The 17,028-nt window shown below is 39.5% G+C and overlaps 1 protein-coding gene across 3 annotated transcripts in view; it reads left to right on the top strand.

The window, feature by feature from the left end:
* AUH (AU RNA binding methylglutaconyl-CoA hydratase) overlaps positions 1-17,028 on the top strand; it is a 221,297-nt gene that overhangs the window by 93,657 nt on the left and 110,612 nt on the right. For all 3 annotated transcript variants that reach the window (XM_056525610.1, XM_056525604.1, XM_056525619.1), the window contains exon 4: positions 2,535-2,621. In XM_056525610.1, coding sequence (XP_056381585.1) covers positions 2,535-2,621 — 87 coding nt within the window. The remainder of the gene's footprint in view (positions 1-2,534; positions 2,622-17,028) is intronic.

Here is a 17,028-nt window from a genome sequence, read left to right as displayed (position 1 = left end):
ACAGGTCCTCTTTGAAGGCTATTTGAAAAGAAAGAAAACATTGTTTACATATGTAAGTTGTTACCTTGCTTTAAAACTTTTTTTTACATACATTTCAGTCTGTAGTCTTTATTTCTTCATCCATTGTCAGCCCCCCTGATATTTAGTTTTCAGACAACTTATAGGTTTAGATTCTCCTTATGTGAGTGTAAGGTTTGTGTGTCAGGACTCTTGAGTTTGCTGTTTGTGTTTTTTTTTCTTTTCCTTTTTTTCTTTTTTTTTTTTTAAACTCGTCCACAGCCCATGTGATTATCTCTTGCTTATTGTGTACTTTCCTCCCTATCTGCAGCCTGTGTTTGCTGCCCTCCATAGATGCTCATCCAATTTTCCACACTTTGAGCTACTTTGTATACATTTATTTCAATTTTTATTTTATCCATAACCTTAAGAGAAGGTTGGGGGAAGAGCAGAAAGTGCATTTTTATTTAATTTTTTATTTATCTTGCTTAATTTTGCTTTCAGGAAATGCATGCATACATAATAATAATAATAATAATTAAAAAAGATGCATAGATGTCCTTAGCCTTTAAAGAAGTGGTCGGGTGAAATGTTTTTTTCCCCCCTAATCTGCCCAATATGCCTAATAAAATAATAAAAACGTTAATACACCTTCCTCGCTCCCACGTAGTCTCCCCCACTCTCTGGACGGTAACTCTGCTTCTTCCCAAGCATCTACAGCAAGGGGAACTATGCTGTGACGTCACATATACAGCTCTGGGTAGCTTCAGCAAGCAGACTGTCAGCAAAGACAGGGCGCCCTGATATGGGAGGCTATGAGGGAGCTGAGAAAGGTGAGATAAAGTTTTCATTATTTTATTAGCCAGACTGGGCATATTTATTGAAAAAAATAAAAAAAACACATTTCACCAGATAACCCCTTTAAGTCCCCTTTAAAAAGACCACAAGGGTCTAATGTCGTCTTTGAAGTAGAGGAGGTATCCAGTTTCCTATCAACTGAGCATGGCCATTGGCAAGAACTAATGCCGCCTGCAGAGACTGCAGGAACCTGGTGAGGTGAGTAACCGAAAGCCTATCTCCTTTCAGCTTTGTTCACATGTTCAGAAAATGTGCAGAATGTCCGCACAGAAAACATGTGGACATTCCACAAAGTTGCCCAATCCGGCAGGCGCTAAGACCGCTCGGAAATGTGCCGTCTCCTAGATGGCAATGCATTTCCTTGTGGACTCCGCAGAAAAAATACACTTGTCTATTCTTTCTGCGGATGCTGGAATTAGAATATCTGCCGCAAAAACATCTGGTGCGGAAATTCTGCCATGTGAACAGTGCTGCAATCCCATTGAAATTAATAAGACTGCTGCAGCCGAATGTCAGTGAATGTCCGCACAAGTTCCGCCCGTGTAAACTTGGCCTTAGGCTCCTTATCACAAAGATTTTGTGAAGCTTCAGTGGATACTTATAGGTGAAATTTCCTAATGAGCGATGGAACATAAATGTCCTCCTTGGGAACCCAGCTTCTCTCCTTAGGGCCATATTCCTGCCAGTCAGTGAAATAAATGTGTTTTCCATGAATCTCCATACAATCCAGAATTTTCCTAATCTTAGTAGCGGCAGCTAAGGTTCAAGATCTTGAAAATTGTTATTCTCTTTTATTTCTTTTTTTTTTAAATCCTTCGGTAGGGGTATGTTCACACTAGTAAAGTTCTACACTGCACTAACACAAGAAAATTCAGTTAGCAGTCCGCGTGCAGCAGTCTCTTCCGGAAATGGCACTTTATGTCTGTGCAGGCATTAAGCGACATCCCATAGAAGATAGTGCGGTTTTGGGCAGATTCCGCCAAAAGAATGAATGTGTTGGAATTTCCGTAGGTGGAATTACTGCAGTATGCACAGAGCAGCAGCGTTCCATTGAGATCAAGGCTGCTGAAATCAGAATTCGCACATAATCTACTCGGGGATATTCAGCACGAAAATCTTTACTGTAAATTTACCCTAAAGATGGTAATGTAGTTATGTGCAATTTTTAATTTCTAAAGCTTGAATAATTTCCTTATAGGGAAGCTGTTTCATTCTACCTGAACCACAAACAGCATGAAACATTGGTAGGATTCCCTGTCAGAATGATCTATAGGGCTCTAGGTCATTGATAGACCTCTCCCTATAAGCAGCATGAAACTATTGACGGGTTCCCTTTACATAAGAAAAAACAAGTTTTCAGCATACTCATGTATGCATCCGTTATTGAACTCTGCTCCCTATAGTTGTGGCTGCAGGCAGCTAAATTGTCATAATCAAATATGGCTGTAACTGAAGCGGGGAATTACAGACAAACTGAGCTTTGACCCTTCTAAAATGATTATAATGTTAATCAGCACAGAATGTTGGTCTTAAAAATGGATGCTAACCGTTTTTTTTCTCAGTATATTTGTTTGTGTGCTTGTCTTTTAGATGCCATTTTAGAGAGTCTATGTGATGTGTGATACCACTGACTAGTAGCACATTGATTTACCTTTTTCTACTTATGTATTTTCTTATAGGAGCTGATTTAAAGGAAAGGGCAAAAATGCATCCAAGCGAAGTTGGACCATTTGTTTCAAAGGCTAGAGCATTGATGAATGAATTTGGTAAGAGCCTTTTAAGTTACTTTTACTTGCGATATGACAGATATGACAATATCTGATATATATAATTTCCCTATGTTAGGCTAGGTTTTTACTTTACTTTGTAAAAAATGCCTAAAAACAATGCAGTTTTTAAACCAAAGCCAGAAGTGGATCTAGTAGGAAGGGGGTGTAAAAGTTATTCCTTTATATTTCTCATTCCTTTTGAATTGGCTTTGGCTCACAGTTTTCCCATAAACGTCAGAAGAAAAAAAAAAACCTAGAATTAAAAAGTCATATGGGTTTAGCATTGAGGTTTTTTTTTTCTGGCGACCCCCCATTTAGAAATCCTTGAGTCACATGATGAAAGAATCACATGACTTGTCATGATAAAAATACAGAGGAAAAAACGGCAGAGAAAAAAAAAAAAGACTAAAAGCACCTACTTTGAGCAAGGGAAGCTGCTCAGCAGCTAGGAGCGCCATGAAGAGAAGTGTACTAACAAGTACAATGTTACTGCCACCACTGCAATGTAGCAGAGCTGGTCGCACTTGGGCATTTCTCTCCCTGTATCTTCTATAGAGGATGGCCCTGATCTATGCTTGCTTGGTAGAGCATGAGTGGCAATTCCTGGCCCCACCACCTCTTTTAGGCCTATTTCTAGGGCAGGGCTACAGGACATGTGCAATAGCCCTGCAGTCTTCACATAGAGCTGCGGAGGGTTCCTAGCTGCTGAGCCGCTATCAGGCCTGTGTTTAAAGGCAATACATCTGGCGATGGTGATGCTAAAACAAAGTAAGCTAAGAAAACTACAAGTCTGTGCCAAGAATGTCTTCTTTGGGGGAGTCCACTGACCCATGTTTGTTACAGAGTGCCAACCTGTTTTATCAGTTTAACAATGCTGAGCCGATGTGCTTATTTGCGGTTATCTCTGGATAAACAGTCTATACTGTTATCTTTATATTTGCATATTCAGATACCAATGAACAGCCACATTGTCACAGATGAATAAATTGATGACACAGATCATCAATCTGTAATAAACACGGGTCATGAGCAGCAGTGTGATCCTCAAAGAGAGATAATCCCGACACCCGCCCGTAGTTTTCTTAGTTTAATTTATTTTAGCATCACTATCGCCCGATTTATTGCCTTTAAATACAGCCCTTATAACTTGGCAGCAAGAATTGCTATGCAGCTGTATGTGATGTCTGCAGGCTGGCAGAGAGGTGATGGGACCAGGTATTGCCACTCATGCACACTTCCTATATCCTGCTCATCCTCTATAGAAGATACAGGGAGAGGATTGCCAGCTCTGCTACACTGCAGTGGTGCCAGTAACTCTAGAGGTCAAGCAATAAACAATGAAGAGGAGCCAGAGGGATTATAGCAAAAATAAGGCACTTTTGAAATAGAAAATATATTTATAATGTTTCATGTTTTTTATATTTGCTCTTATTCTAAGCTAAGTTATTTAGAAAGAAAATACCCCTTTAAATAACAGTGGAGGCCATGTATCCAAATGGATGCAAATGGAGGAGCATCCAGATAGATTCTAGACATCATATTTTCTTTCACTTATATATAGCATCATGTGATCCTAAACTGTCTGTTCTCCAGTTGATCTGCCAGAGTAGAGCACATTTACAATGGGACATATGTATTAATGTATTTACACCAGTTTGCCGGTGTAAATACAATAGAAAATTTGGCATTCAAGCAAAATGACATACTTTTTAAGCCACTTTGCCACCCATGACCCATTTGTCCAAAATTTGTGACACTTTTAATGAATTTGTTGGAGAAGAGACCACCACACCACGTACAGTATGTATTAGAGTATCAGGGGGTCTGCTATCTTTAGCAGCCTCGTAAGTGTTCATGGAGCCAAAACTGATTTAAGGAATATGGAGCCAAATCTGATTAAATTAGTGGCAATAAGAACAAAAAAGTTGATATTGTTCAAATCAATGTATTTTCATCTGCTGTGATATAAGGATGTAACACCTTCATGTACATATTAGTTATATAGATGGCTCACACACAGTTATATTTAGGGCGTACCATTTTTAATTCTTTATTGATTTGGATGAGATTGGGTGATGAGCCAAGCAATTTTACAAGGGACAGCAGGCCACAAAAATAAACCTTGTTTTTCAATGTGGACAGTCAATGCCATTATGCTGGCTAGTAAATTTGCTCTAAGGTATGACTTCCTGCCACATATTTGTACAGCTTTATTTCCATGCACACATCTGATGCGGATAAGCTTGTGCAGATATTTATAACTCAGCAGAAGATAAACCACAATGGTGGTTTAGGCAACGATGAAAGGAAATACACTTTTCTTCACTGTCCATGACTGAAGTGTAAGTTGCATCTTAAAGGGGTTCTCCACCATAAGGTGATTTTAGTACGTACCTGCCAGACAATAATGGACATGCTTAGGAAGGATCTGCGCTTGTTGTGAGATTACCATAATACTGTGGCTAGCTGTTTGTGAACCAGTATTTCCTGTTTGACTTTTCTTTTTTGACTACAAATCCCACAATTCTACCATCCTCCCTCCCACACATCAGCCACCCCACCCATTGAAACATAAATGAGCTGCATCCATTCAAATCTGTGTGGTTTTCAATCAGGGTGCCTACAGCTGTTGCATTAGTTGCAGATTGATCTCTCACCCACCAAGAAATCCCTGAACCCATTGAAGCAGACAGGCTCCCTGTCATCAACTGACTAGTGAGTCAGGTCTCTGCCACATTGCAAGTCATTTGTATGCTGGGAAAAATAAATATTGGGGTGAAAATCACAGAAGAATTGTGAGAAAACCATCACACACAGGTACAGACACTATATTATGAACTGCACTAACTTTACAGCCCTTGTAGCATAGTCAAATAAGCGAAATCTTGGAATACCCCTTTAACTGTACACATACTATAGCTGGCACGTCAAGATGATTCTATTGATGAGTAAAATATAACAGGTAATTCTAGGGTCATATAGGGTGTTTGTATTTTGAGGCTGCTATATCAGAACTTGTTGTCTATTTCAATTCCCCCTTTATTTTAACATAAGTAAAATGGAAGGATGGAAGGACTGCCGTCATGCCCCCTCCCATAGGCAGAGGGGGCAGAGCCATGACATCAAGATACTCCAGCCCCTGTATCGTGAGTCATCAGACACGGAGCGATCTTCGCTCCGTGAGGCTGATGACAAGTGGGTGCTGCAGGAGAGATTGCGGGGGTCCACAGCGGCGGGACCTCCGCGATCAGACAACTTATCCCCTATACAGCGGTCGCACCGCCCACTGATTGCGGGTGGTGCAACCGCTGGGCCCCCCCGCGATCAGATAATTATATTCACTGGAGTCCTCTTTTAAATGTCAAAAAAGTGCATATTTTTGGCATAAAACTAGATCACACACAGAAAAAAGCATTTCTATAGATCCAGATATAATTTGGAAGAAGCCATCAGCCAAGAAGTCAAACGAAACGTCAGGTGGTGGTGGTCCCGGTTGCTTAGGGTGCATTCACACCACGTTTTTGCAATACAGTTCCCGTATACATTCTATGTGAAAACCGTACAGAACCGTATTGGAAAACGTATGCATTGACTCTCCATTGAAAACCGTATGCCAAAAGATGCATCAGGTTGTGTCCGTTTTGCATCCTGTACGGTTTTGTCAGGTTTTTTTCCCGTACCCAAAACCGTAGCCTACCACGGTTTTAGGTCCGGTTGAAAAACTGTATTAAACCGTATACGTTCTTTTTTAACATGGGAGTCAATGGGAACCGTGTTTTCACCATACGGTTTTTGACTTTGCAGTGTTTTTTTTCTTGGAATTTCAATCAAACAAGTAAAACTTTATTCAAAATGGAGTGAAAAGTTAAAAACGTATACGTTTTTTCTTAAAAAACGGATGCAACCGGATGTCATTTTTCAAACCGTATACGGTTTTTAACCGTATATGGGTTAAAATTTGTACACACGTTTTGATACAGTTTAGTCTGGTTTTGAGGAATCCGTTTTTCCTCAAAAACCTGATACGGGAACTGTATAGCAAAAACGTGGTGTGAATGCAGCCTTACCTGTTCAGCCACTTGATAATAAATATGTACTCTGCTCACTTTACTCTCTTGATTTATTTCCACAGGTTCTATTATTAATGTATCTATGCAGTTAGGTCTGTGTTAATTTCTGCTTGTCCCCTATATAGCAATGGTTGGGGGTTATATGTAATTCTCATATATATGGAACTATTCATACACTTTTGGTAATTGTGGGCCTCCATCTTAGTTCTGTTTGACCATTGGTATCTCTGTATATTCTTTGACCATTGGTATCTCTGCTTTTATGACACAAGCAGTGGGTTTTGCTTCCTGTTTTTAATGTTTTTAAATGTATGTCATTTTTTGCATTAATGTATTAATAAAATGATATTTGGATCTTTTTTCTGTGTGTGATTTATGTAATTTTTCATTAGATCAGTTACATTGTGGGGATTATGTGGATGTGGCATAAAACTAAGCCAACTAATTGATGGAGCATTCGTAGACTCTGTTCACATTGGGGGAGATTTATCAAATCCTGTGTAGAGGAAGAGTGGTGCAGTTGCCCATAGCAACCAATCAGATCGCTTGTATCATTTTTCACAGGCCTATTTAAAAATGAAAGAAGCAATCTGATTGGTTGCTATGGTCAACTGCACCACTCTTCCTCTACACAGGATTTGATAAATCTCCCCCATAGTAGATATTTTGATTAGTATTTTTAACCAAAACCAGTAGTGGACCTGCCACCGAGAAAAACTATACTGGAAAGATTGGCAGCTGTTTGTTTCTTTTGAAGTAATTCCTGGTTTTGTCTAAAAATACTGTCTACAGTAGTTTAGGTCTATTCTGTCTAGGTTTTGCCTTATGTTATTATTTTTCTTATTTTTATTTTTAAATGTCTCCTCTTTCTGGAATTAAGTGTTTTCTCCCAGTAGGTTTTTAATTGCAGTTATTGAACACAAAGCCAGAATCTCAGATTTAGGACATGCATTAATGAAAACATAGAGACTTCTTTGCTCTTTAGATCCATTCCTGGCTTTGTTTTTAATAAGTGTAATTAAAAAACCTGAATGTGTGAACACAGCCTAAAGTCAATCACTATTGTTACATGTAGTGGGGTTATTTACAGAATACCTCTAAAGGCGATGGCTGTACATTAGCAAATGTTGTGGGTTTTGTTGGTATAACACGCCTATTTGAATGTAACAGGTGCTATAAAGAATATAAAAATATAATTTCTTCTTGCGTCACTTCATCAGTATGAGATCTACAATAAGGTGACAATGTGTTCCACAACATCTAAAGCAATACAGCTCATACTGTTACAGGCGCTGGAATAAAGTCCTACTTGGCAGCGTGGTGAGGTTCACAGTGTTCAGGGAATACGCTGTACGCTGTAATCCTTTCATTATGCTGGTCTTGTCCATGTAATAATTTAGAGATAGATCAAACTCAGTTCTGTTCCACAGCAAAACGTCATTACTGAACTCATTTCTGTTATGGTTAGGCAGTTTCATTTATGCTGTCATTAAAGTTCTCCAAAGCCTGACAAAGTATGAATGGAAATACTGGGGACTTTCAATTTTTAGCTGCCGTATAATGTTCAGGAAAAGTTTAACTAATTATGCTAATGATATAGTGTTACATCCAAGAGTGGGCATTCAGAGTATGCTAATATGCCACTTTATCTGGGCGGTTACATCAGATAATAACCTACAGCTGCTGATGGATACCGTTTTTACCATCTGCATTGCTACTTTACATGTTTTAAATTTTTTGTATGTCAAATTCTGTGTATTATTATCACACTAACTTAAAGGTTAGAAAAGGAAAATAAAAAAGCGAAAAAAGGCTCTAAAACCACAAAATGCTAGACTGCTTGCAACAATACCAAGGGATGAAAGTCCTCTATCTATCTGACATTTTCTATATGTGTCCAAGTAGACATCCATTTGTCTTACTTATTGCTCTTCCCTCCTCATGCTGGAACATGTGAAACAATACACGCTGTCTTTCATCATGTACACGTATGTGATGGGAAATGTCCCTCTTCTGCATTATGAATGCATATGTGATAGTGAACGTGCATGACACAGAAGCTTGTGTGATCACCTGCTGGAGGGTGGCTATTGTTGCCAGCCAACATTAGAGAAAATACAGATTGCTGCTGGTTATCCCCTTTAGGCCAAGTTTCCACTTGGTTTTTTTCTGGCAGTTTTTGGAAAACTGCCACTGCAGTTTTTGAGCCAAAGCCAGAAATGTATTCAAAAGGAATAGGACATATAAAGGAAGGACTTAAACTTCTCTTCCCTTATGGATCCACTTCTGACTTTGGCTCAAAAACTGCAGTGGCAGTTTTCCAAAAACTGCCAGAAAAAAAAAACAAGTGGAAACCTAGCCTTAGGGGTCTATTCACATGTACAGTATCCTTTGCTAATTTGAGCTGCAGATTTTATGCTGCAGATTTCACTATAAACTAAATGACTGAACACAGCTTCAAAGCTGCAGCTTCAAATGTGTGCAGGATACTGTCTGTGGGAAAACACGCTAAGGGTCAGTTCACACGTCCTTAAGAGCTGCACTCACTATTCCCCCTAAGCAATCGGTACCCCTGCAACATGAATGCAGGGGTCCGATCGGTTTAAATGCCATTCACCTGCTTTTAAATGGGAGACTTTTAAGAATATTTTAAATTCTTACTGTAAGATATACCTTTTATTGGAAGAAAAGGGATAGAAATAAAAGAAAACCAATGTGGATGAATAAAAATGTTAAGGGGCAATAAATGACAAAAATAAAGCATTTAAACTACTAAAACAGGACAGCATTGAAGAAGCATTAAAAAAAGCTATAGAGAAAAATGTAAAATATGTAAAAAAAAAAAAAAAAAATACATATTCACAGAGGAAAATTAAATACCAGGGGGAATAAAGCGAGATAAGGTAAACTCTCCAGTACAGGTCACCTGTCTAACCCAGGAAGAAGTACAGTGCCGCCTACAAAAAATCTAAATAGACAAATCACCAGGTCCAGATGGCATTCACCCCCATGTTCTAAAGGAATTAAGTAATGTAATAGACAGACCCCTATTTTTTTATATTCAAGGACACTATAGTGACAGGGAAGGTTCCCCAGGACTAAGGCATGGCAAGTGTAGTGCCAATATTTAAAAAGGGGTCAAAAGGTGACCCCGGGAGTTAAAGACCTGTTAGTTCAACCTCCGTTGTATGTAATTTGTTTGAGGGTTTTCTAAGAGATGCTATTTTGGAGTATCTTGATAAAAATAAATGTATGACCCCATATCAGCATGGCTTTATGAGGGATCGGTCCTGTCAAACTAACCTGATCAGCTTTTATGAGGAGGTGAGCTCCAGACTGGACCAGGGGTAATCGCTTGATGTCGTATATCTGGATTTTTCCAAAGTATTTGATACAGTTTCACATAAAAGGTTGGTGCATAAAATGAGAAGGATTGGGCTGGGGGAGAATATTAATTAATGACCTTGTAGAGGGGTTAAATAGTACAGTAGCAATCTTTACAGATGATACTAAACTCTGTAAAGCGGTAAACATAATAGAGGACAGTGCATTGTTACAAATGGATCTGAATAGGTTGGAGGTTTGGGCTGGGAAGTGGCAGATGAGGTTCAACACTGATAAATATAAGGTAATGCACATGGGGAGGAAAAATCCGGGCTGGGATTATGTATTAAATGGGAGCACATTTGGGACAACAGACCACACATGGAATCGTGTACAGTACTGGGCACCAGTGTACAAGAAAGATATAGTGGAGCTGGAGAGGGTTCAAAGATGGGCAACCAGGGTAATAGGGGAATGGGAGGACTGCAGTACCCAGAAAGATTATCAGAATTAGACCTAATAACTATGTATAAGTATATCAGGGGACAGTACAGAGATCTCTCCCATGATCTATTTATACCCAGGACTGTATCTATAACAAGGGGGCATCCTCTACGTCTAGAGGAAAGAAGGTTTCTACACCAGCACAGATGGGGGTTCTTTACTGTAAGAGCAGTGAGACTGTGGAATTCTCTGCCTGAGGAGGTGGCCATGGTGAACTCTGTAAAAGGGGTCTGGATGCATATTTGGAGAGTAATAACATCACCAGTTATGGATACTAGATTTATAGGGACAGAACGTTGAACCAGAGATTTATTCTGACTGTCATATTTGGAGTCGGGAAGGAATTTTTACCTCTAGTATGAGGGTTTTTTGCCTTCCTCTGGATCCACTCAGTAGGGACTCATTAGGGGTTGAACTTGATGGACTCTGGTCTTTTTTCAACCTTATGAACTATATTACTATGTATTTCTATGTATTACTATGCTCCGTGCAGGTCCCTTAACCAATCTGCTGATGAAGATTAGTAGATCACAAGAAACACTCAGTAATGCTATGCAAAACATTAGCCAGTGTTAGCAGTCTAATGATTGCATATAAAAGTCCTCTATAGGGACTTAAAAATAATAAATAAAATAAGTGTTTTTTTTTATATAAATAAGGCCCGCCCCTAATAAAAAGATATATCCAACTATTAAAACATAATTGCTGATTGTTGATCACATCCCAGAAAAAATGTAATAAAAAAAAGTGATCAAAAAGTAGTATATGTTCAAAAGTGGTACCAATTAAAGCTATAGATCACAGCAAAGAAAATGAGCCCTCAAACAGTCCCATTTAAGGAAAAATAAAAAGTTATAGGATCACAGTACAGCAATTTTAAGCATACTTATTTTGTGCAAAAAGTTAAACTTTTTTTTTTTTAAGTGGAACAATAGTTAAAAAAAAAACATGTAAATGGGTATCGTTTTATCCACAGAATAAAGACAACATGTCAGTTTTAACATAAAGTGCACTGCATAAAAACAAAACACCCCAAAATTTGCCTCAGCAACTAAATAATGCTGTTAGAGTATTTGCAAAACTGTGTGTTTTTTTAACACACAGTTTTGCAAATACACACACACACAAATAATATGTTTTATGGTAAAGTGAAAGACGTAATAACAAAGTAAAATTGGCTGCACAAGAAGCAGTCCTTATATGGAATGGAAATGGAAAAAAAATGGAGTTATTTATTTTAAACGGAGAGAAGGAAAAAATGAAAACGTAAAAATGAAAATTGGCTGTGTCCTTAAGTGGTTAAGCACCATTATCAGTGGTGACATTGGGCGGAGGGAACCCCTTTGGTAATGTCAGCCAAAGCAACTGGATAATACTGTTAGAGTATTTGTTTGACATGCATAGGGATGCCCTAACATATTCCTGTTATACGCATCTGCTCAGGCAGTAATGTACTGTAATATAGAAATATGACACTACATTATGTTTAAAGAAGAAAAAAAATGGAAAACCTTCAAACGGACTAAAAAAAAAATATATATATATTTATTTATATTTAATTATGTCACCTTTCTGGCACATTTGCAAGAGTAAACGTGTCCCATTGTGTTTTATTTCATATTTTATTTTGATAATAATATGCAGCAGAAATGTTAGCCCTGCGTGATGAGCTAGACCTAGCCTATAAGCTATTGTTTAAAATAAAAAGGGCTGTGAAATGTGGTAAAAATTGAGAACTTTTGCAGCTTTTGGATCCTGCTTTGACATGCAGTTTCCATTATATGAGTGACAAGTTTTGCTGCAGGATATGGAATAATTTATGTGTGTATTTGTCAACTAGATCCATGCAGCACAGTCCACAATATGACAAACATAAAAAATACACAATAGAAAAAAGGAACTATTGTGTTACTGAATTTGAAATCCCAAAAAACGAAATCTGAAGCCACATGTTACTAGGAAGCCAGCATGTATATCTGTAAATTGGGGTGAAATGAGCCCTATGTGTATCTTTAAATAATCAGTGTACATTTCCTGACCTATCGATGTGGTGTAATGTGAAGAGGGACTATTGCAGATTATCATATCAGATGGCACAGGAAGACCAATTAATTTACTCTACTAAAGAAAGCCGCTAAGTAGCCACATGTCTGACATTGGCGCAGTTATGCTTTTCTTACCATCGGCAGCTGAGTGTTTTATTTTGCACTAAAAAAAGATCAAGAGGTTCTAATCAATACTCTAAGTATAACTATATGGAAAAACCCTTCGCTTCAGGAGCCAGAGAAATCTGATCTGCATTTTTCCTTTTACATGATGATAACATGTTTGTCTGCTCGCTACCAACGCTTCATACTTGACTTATTTCCGTGCTCAGAGATCCACAAGCGTGCTTCTTTGTGCCTTCTTAATAGCAGTTTCCTTTGCTTTCTCCCATCTGTAGGAGGAGAGGATTCCAGACTTCACGGTGGCATATCTTGGCAGTTAAATGCCCGCTGCCTTTTCAGCTTCATATTGTCTTACTGGGTAATGCCATATGAAGGGGCTACACAGGGCATCCACTACCCCTGGAAGAAATCGGATTCTCACCTAACCAGAAATAATATCGCTTAACCATTCTCCTGTATTATCTATTTACTCGTATATACAGTGCGAAGAAGGAGAGAGCTAAATCTTAGAAATATTACTCATTCACAGACATAAAGCCATGGGCAGAACTACCAGAATGGCAGGCACAGCAGCTGCTATGGGGCCCAACAACTAAGAGGGTCCATTTCCACTTGCTGTATGTTCACATGTATTATTTATGCTGCAGACTTTATCTTTGATTTACCAGCAAAAAGTGTATATAGGATGTAAGGAAAATGAATGTGACCCCCACCCTATTATACGTTTTACTATGGAGCTCTAAGGCTCTGCTGTTTGTCTGTGGTATTACTTTTTTATTAAGTAGTTTTTTTTACAATGAAATTGCACACATCAAGTACAGTGGTCCCTCAACATATGAACCAAATGAACCATCGTTTGTTGAAACCATCGTGTATAGGGATCCATGCAATGTAAAGTATAGGACAGTGGTTTACAACCTGCGGACCTCCAGATGTTGCAAAACTACAACACCCAGCATGCCCGGACAGCCAACGGCTGTCCAGGCATGCTGGGAGTTGTAGTTTTGCAACATCTGGAGGTCCGCAGGTTGAAGACCACTGGTATTGGAGGTTATACTCACGTGTCCCCGCCGCTCCGGACCATCACCGCTCGTCACCGCTGCCCTGGATGTCGCCCTCCATCGCTGTCGCCGCGTCCCCGGGGTGTCCTCTGCTTCCCCACCATCCTCACTCTCACGTCACCGCCATCACGTCACTACGCACGCCACTCCTATTGGATGACGGGACGGCGTGCGCAGCGACATGATGACGACGATGGAGAGCGCCGATGATGCAGGGAATCCCGAAGAGGACGCCCTGAGGACAGGTAAGTGATCATCAGCGGACCACACGGGGCACCGCAAACGGCTATCCGGTGGCAGCTGAAGCAGTCTGCGCTGCCGGATCGCCGTTTATGCGATGGCCCCGACATACAAAAGCATCGTATGTTGATGCTGCCTTCAACATGCGATGGCCTCTGAGATTTTTTTGCAGTAGGATGACTGTGATAAGCAGCTGCCAGATACTTCTGGTAGCACTTACCTCCTTCTGGTAGCACTTACCTTGCACAAATTATACCAAAATATAGTCATAAGAGAAATTACCATTTTTCCTGTTGACTTTTTCAATAACATATTCTAAGCAAAATCAGGAAAAATCTGCATCAAAATTTTTATTATTTGGTGTGGATTTGCCGCTGCAAATATTATCTTTCAAAATGCAGCAAATTTCCCACTGCGCAAAATCTAATGCAATTCTAGGGGTACTCTGGTGGAATTTTTTTTTTTAAATCAACTGCTTCCAGAAAGTTAAACAGATTTGTAAATCACTTCTATTAAAAAATCTTAATCCTTCCAGTACTTATCAGCTGCTGTATGCTCCACAGGAAGTGAAGTTGTTCTTTTCAGTCTGAAAACAGTGCTCTCTGCTGACACCTCTGTCCATATCAGGAAGTGTTCAGAACAGGAACAACTCCCCATAGTAAACCTCTCCTGCTCTGGACAGTTCCTGACATGTACAGAGGTGTCAGCAGAGAGCACTGTGGTCAGACTGAAAAGAACTTCACAACTTCCTGTGGCGCATACAGCAGCTAAGTACTGGAAGGATTAAGATTTTTTTTCTAGAAGCAATATACTAATCTGTTTAACTTTCTGGCACCAGTTGCTTTAAAAAAAAAAGTTGTTTTCCACTGAGTACTCCTTTAACCCCTTAAGGACCAAGGGCATACAGGTACGCCCTTGGACCTGCTCTCCTGATATAACGCGGGGTTACACAGTAACCCCGCGTCATATCACGGTGGGCCCGGCGTCATAGTGAAGCCGGGACCCGCCTCTAATAGCGCGCAGTGCCGATCGCGGCACCGCGCGCTATTAACCCTTTAGCTGCGCGCTCAGAGCTGAGCCGCGCGGCTAAAAGTGAAACCAAAAGTGGCCGGCTAGCTCAGTCGGGCTGTTCGGGATAGCCGCGGCTAATCGCGGCATCCCGAACAGCTGACAGGACAGCGGGAGGGCCCCTTCCTGCCTCCTCGCTGTCCGATCACCGAATGACTGCTCAGTGCCTGAGATCCAGGCATGAGCAGTCATGCGGCAGAATCGTTGATCACTGGTTTCTTATGAGAAACCAGTGATCAGCATAGAAGATCAGTGTGTGCAGTGTTATAGGTCCCTATGGGACCTATAACACTGCAAAAAAAAGTGGAAAAAAAAGTGAATAAAGATCATTTAACTCCTCCCCTATTAAAAGTTTGAATCACCCCCCTTTTCCAATAAAAAAAAAAACACAGTGTAAATAAAAAGAAAAATGAACATATATGGTATCACCGCGTGCGGAAATGTCCGAATTATAAAAATATATCATTAATTAAACCGCTCGGTCAATGGCGTGCGCGCAAAAAAATTCCAAAGTCCAAAATAGTGCATTTTTGGTCACTTTTTATATCATTTAAAAATGAATAAAAAGCGATCAATAAGTCCTATCAATGCAAATTGTACCGTTAAAAACTTCAGATCACGGCGCAAAAAATGAGCCCTCATACCGCCCCATACACGGAAAAATAAAAAAGTTATAGGGGTCAGAAGATGACAATTTTAAACGTATTAATTTTCCTGCATGTAGTTATGATTTTTTCCAGAAGTCCGAAAAAATCTAATCTATATAAGTAGGGTATCATTTTAATCGTATGGACCTACAGAATAAATATCAGGTGTCATTTTTACCGAAAAATGTACTACATAGAAACGGAAGCCCCCAAAAGTTACAAAACTGCGTTTTTTTTCAATTTTGTCGCACAATGATTTTTTTTTCCGTTTCACCGTAGATTTTTGGGCAAAATGACTGACGTCATTACAAATTAGAATTGGTGGCGCAAAAAATAAGCCATCATATGGATTTTTAGGTGCAAAATTGAAAGAGTTATGATTTTTTAAAGGCAAGGAGCAAAAAACGAAAATGCAAAAACGGAAAAACCCCCGGTCCTTAAGGGGTTAAACATAGGACCTGACATGTCAAAAGGGGTCTCTCAGTAGTTGTATAAAAAGCACAGAACCCTCACAACTAGTGTAAACAGGCAGCCCCGTGCCCAAATCAATCTACTCTATCCTCCCTTTGCATATATCTTGCTCCCCCCCGTGAGCAGCCATTCACGCTGCAGATGGTGCAGTCCTGTGTCTGATATACCATGTGAACATTGAGAAACTACAATTCCCAGTGCATTATAGTTTTTTTATTATGAAGTTATTATTAGGCTTTTTTATGCATACGTAGATTCTGCGTGTGAACACGGTACATTGTTTTGCAGATTTGGTGCGCTGTGAATTCATGATTTCCTTGGTAGAGGTATAATGTTATTAGCATTTGGGGGGAATCACATGTAGCAGGGGGTCACACATGATTCTTTCCCTTACAGAACAAATAACACATCCTTGTGGTAGAAATGGTGAGTCATTCTGTTTCATTGTCAGGTGGCCTTCATGTGGGGAAAGCACATCTCTAGGTGTCTCTAAACAAGTGTTGTGAACTACACTGCATGTAAACCATCATCCTTGAAGCAGCGAGTACTTACATTCTTCTTATTTATATAATGCCCTCCGTGTAGCCATAATATTGTGAAACCGTGTTTGTAAACAGAATACTTATGATTTAAACCTTGAGGGACATTTATCATTGTTGTCTTTAGAAAGTGTGCGTTGAAGTCATTTATTTTTACTTTGGTTTTGCTTATGTGGGACATTTATATTTGATAAATTTGGCGCACACGTAAGCCAAAGCCAACCAATCACTTCAGAACACCACTTTGTATGATTTCTCCTCTGCGACTTTTCTACAACTTTTTACCCTATTGCCCAAAAAATGTGCGACTTT

The sequence above is a fragment of the Hyla sarda genome, chromosome 1, assembly GCF_029499605.1.
Source record: "Hyla sarda isolate aHylSar1 chromosome 1, aHylSar1.hap1, whole genome shotgun sequence".
NCBI classification, from domain to species: domain Eukaryota; kingdom Metazoa; phylum Chordata; class Amphibia; order Anura; family Hylidae; genus Hyla; species Hyla sarda.
Note: the sequence above shows the minus strand (reverse complement) of the source record. Positions and strands in the feature narration are given on the sequence as shown.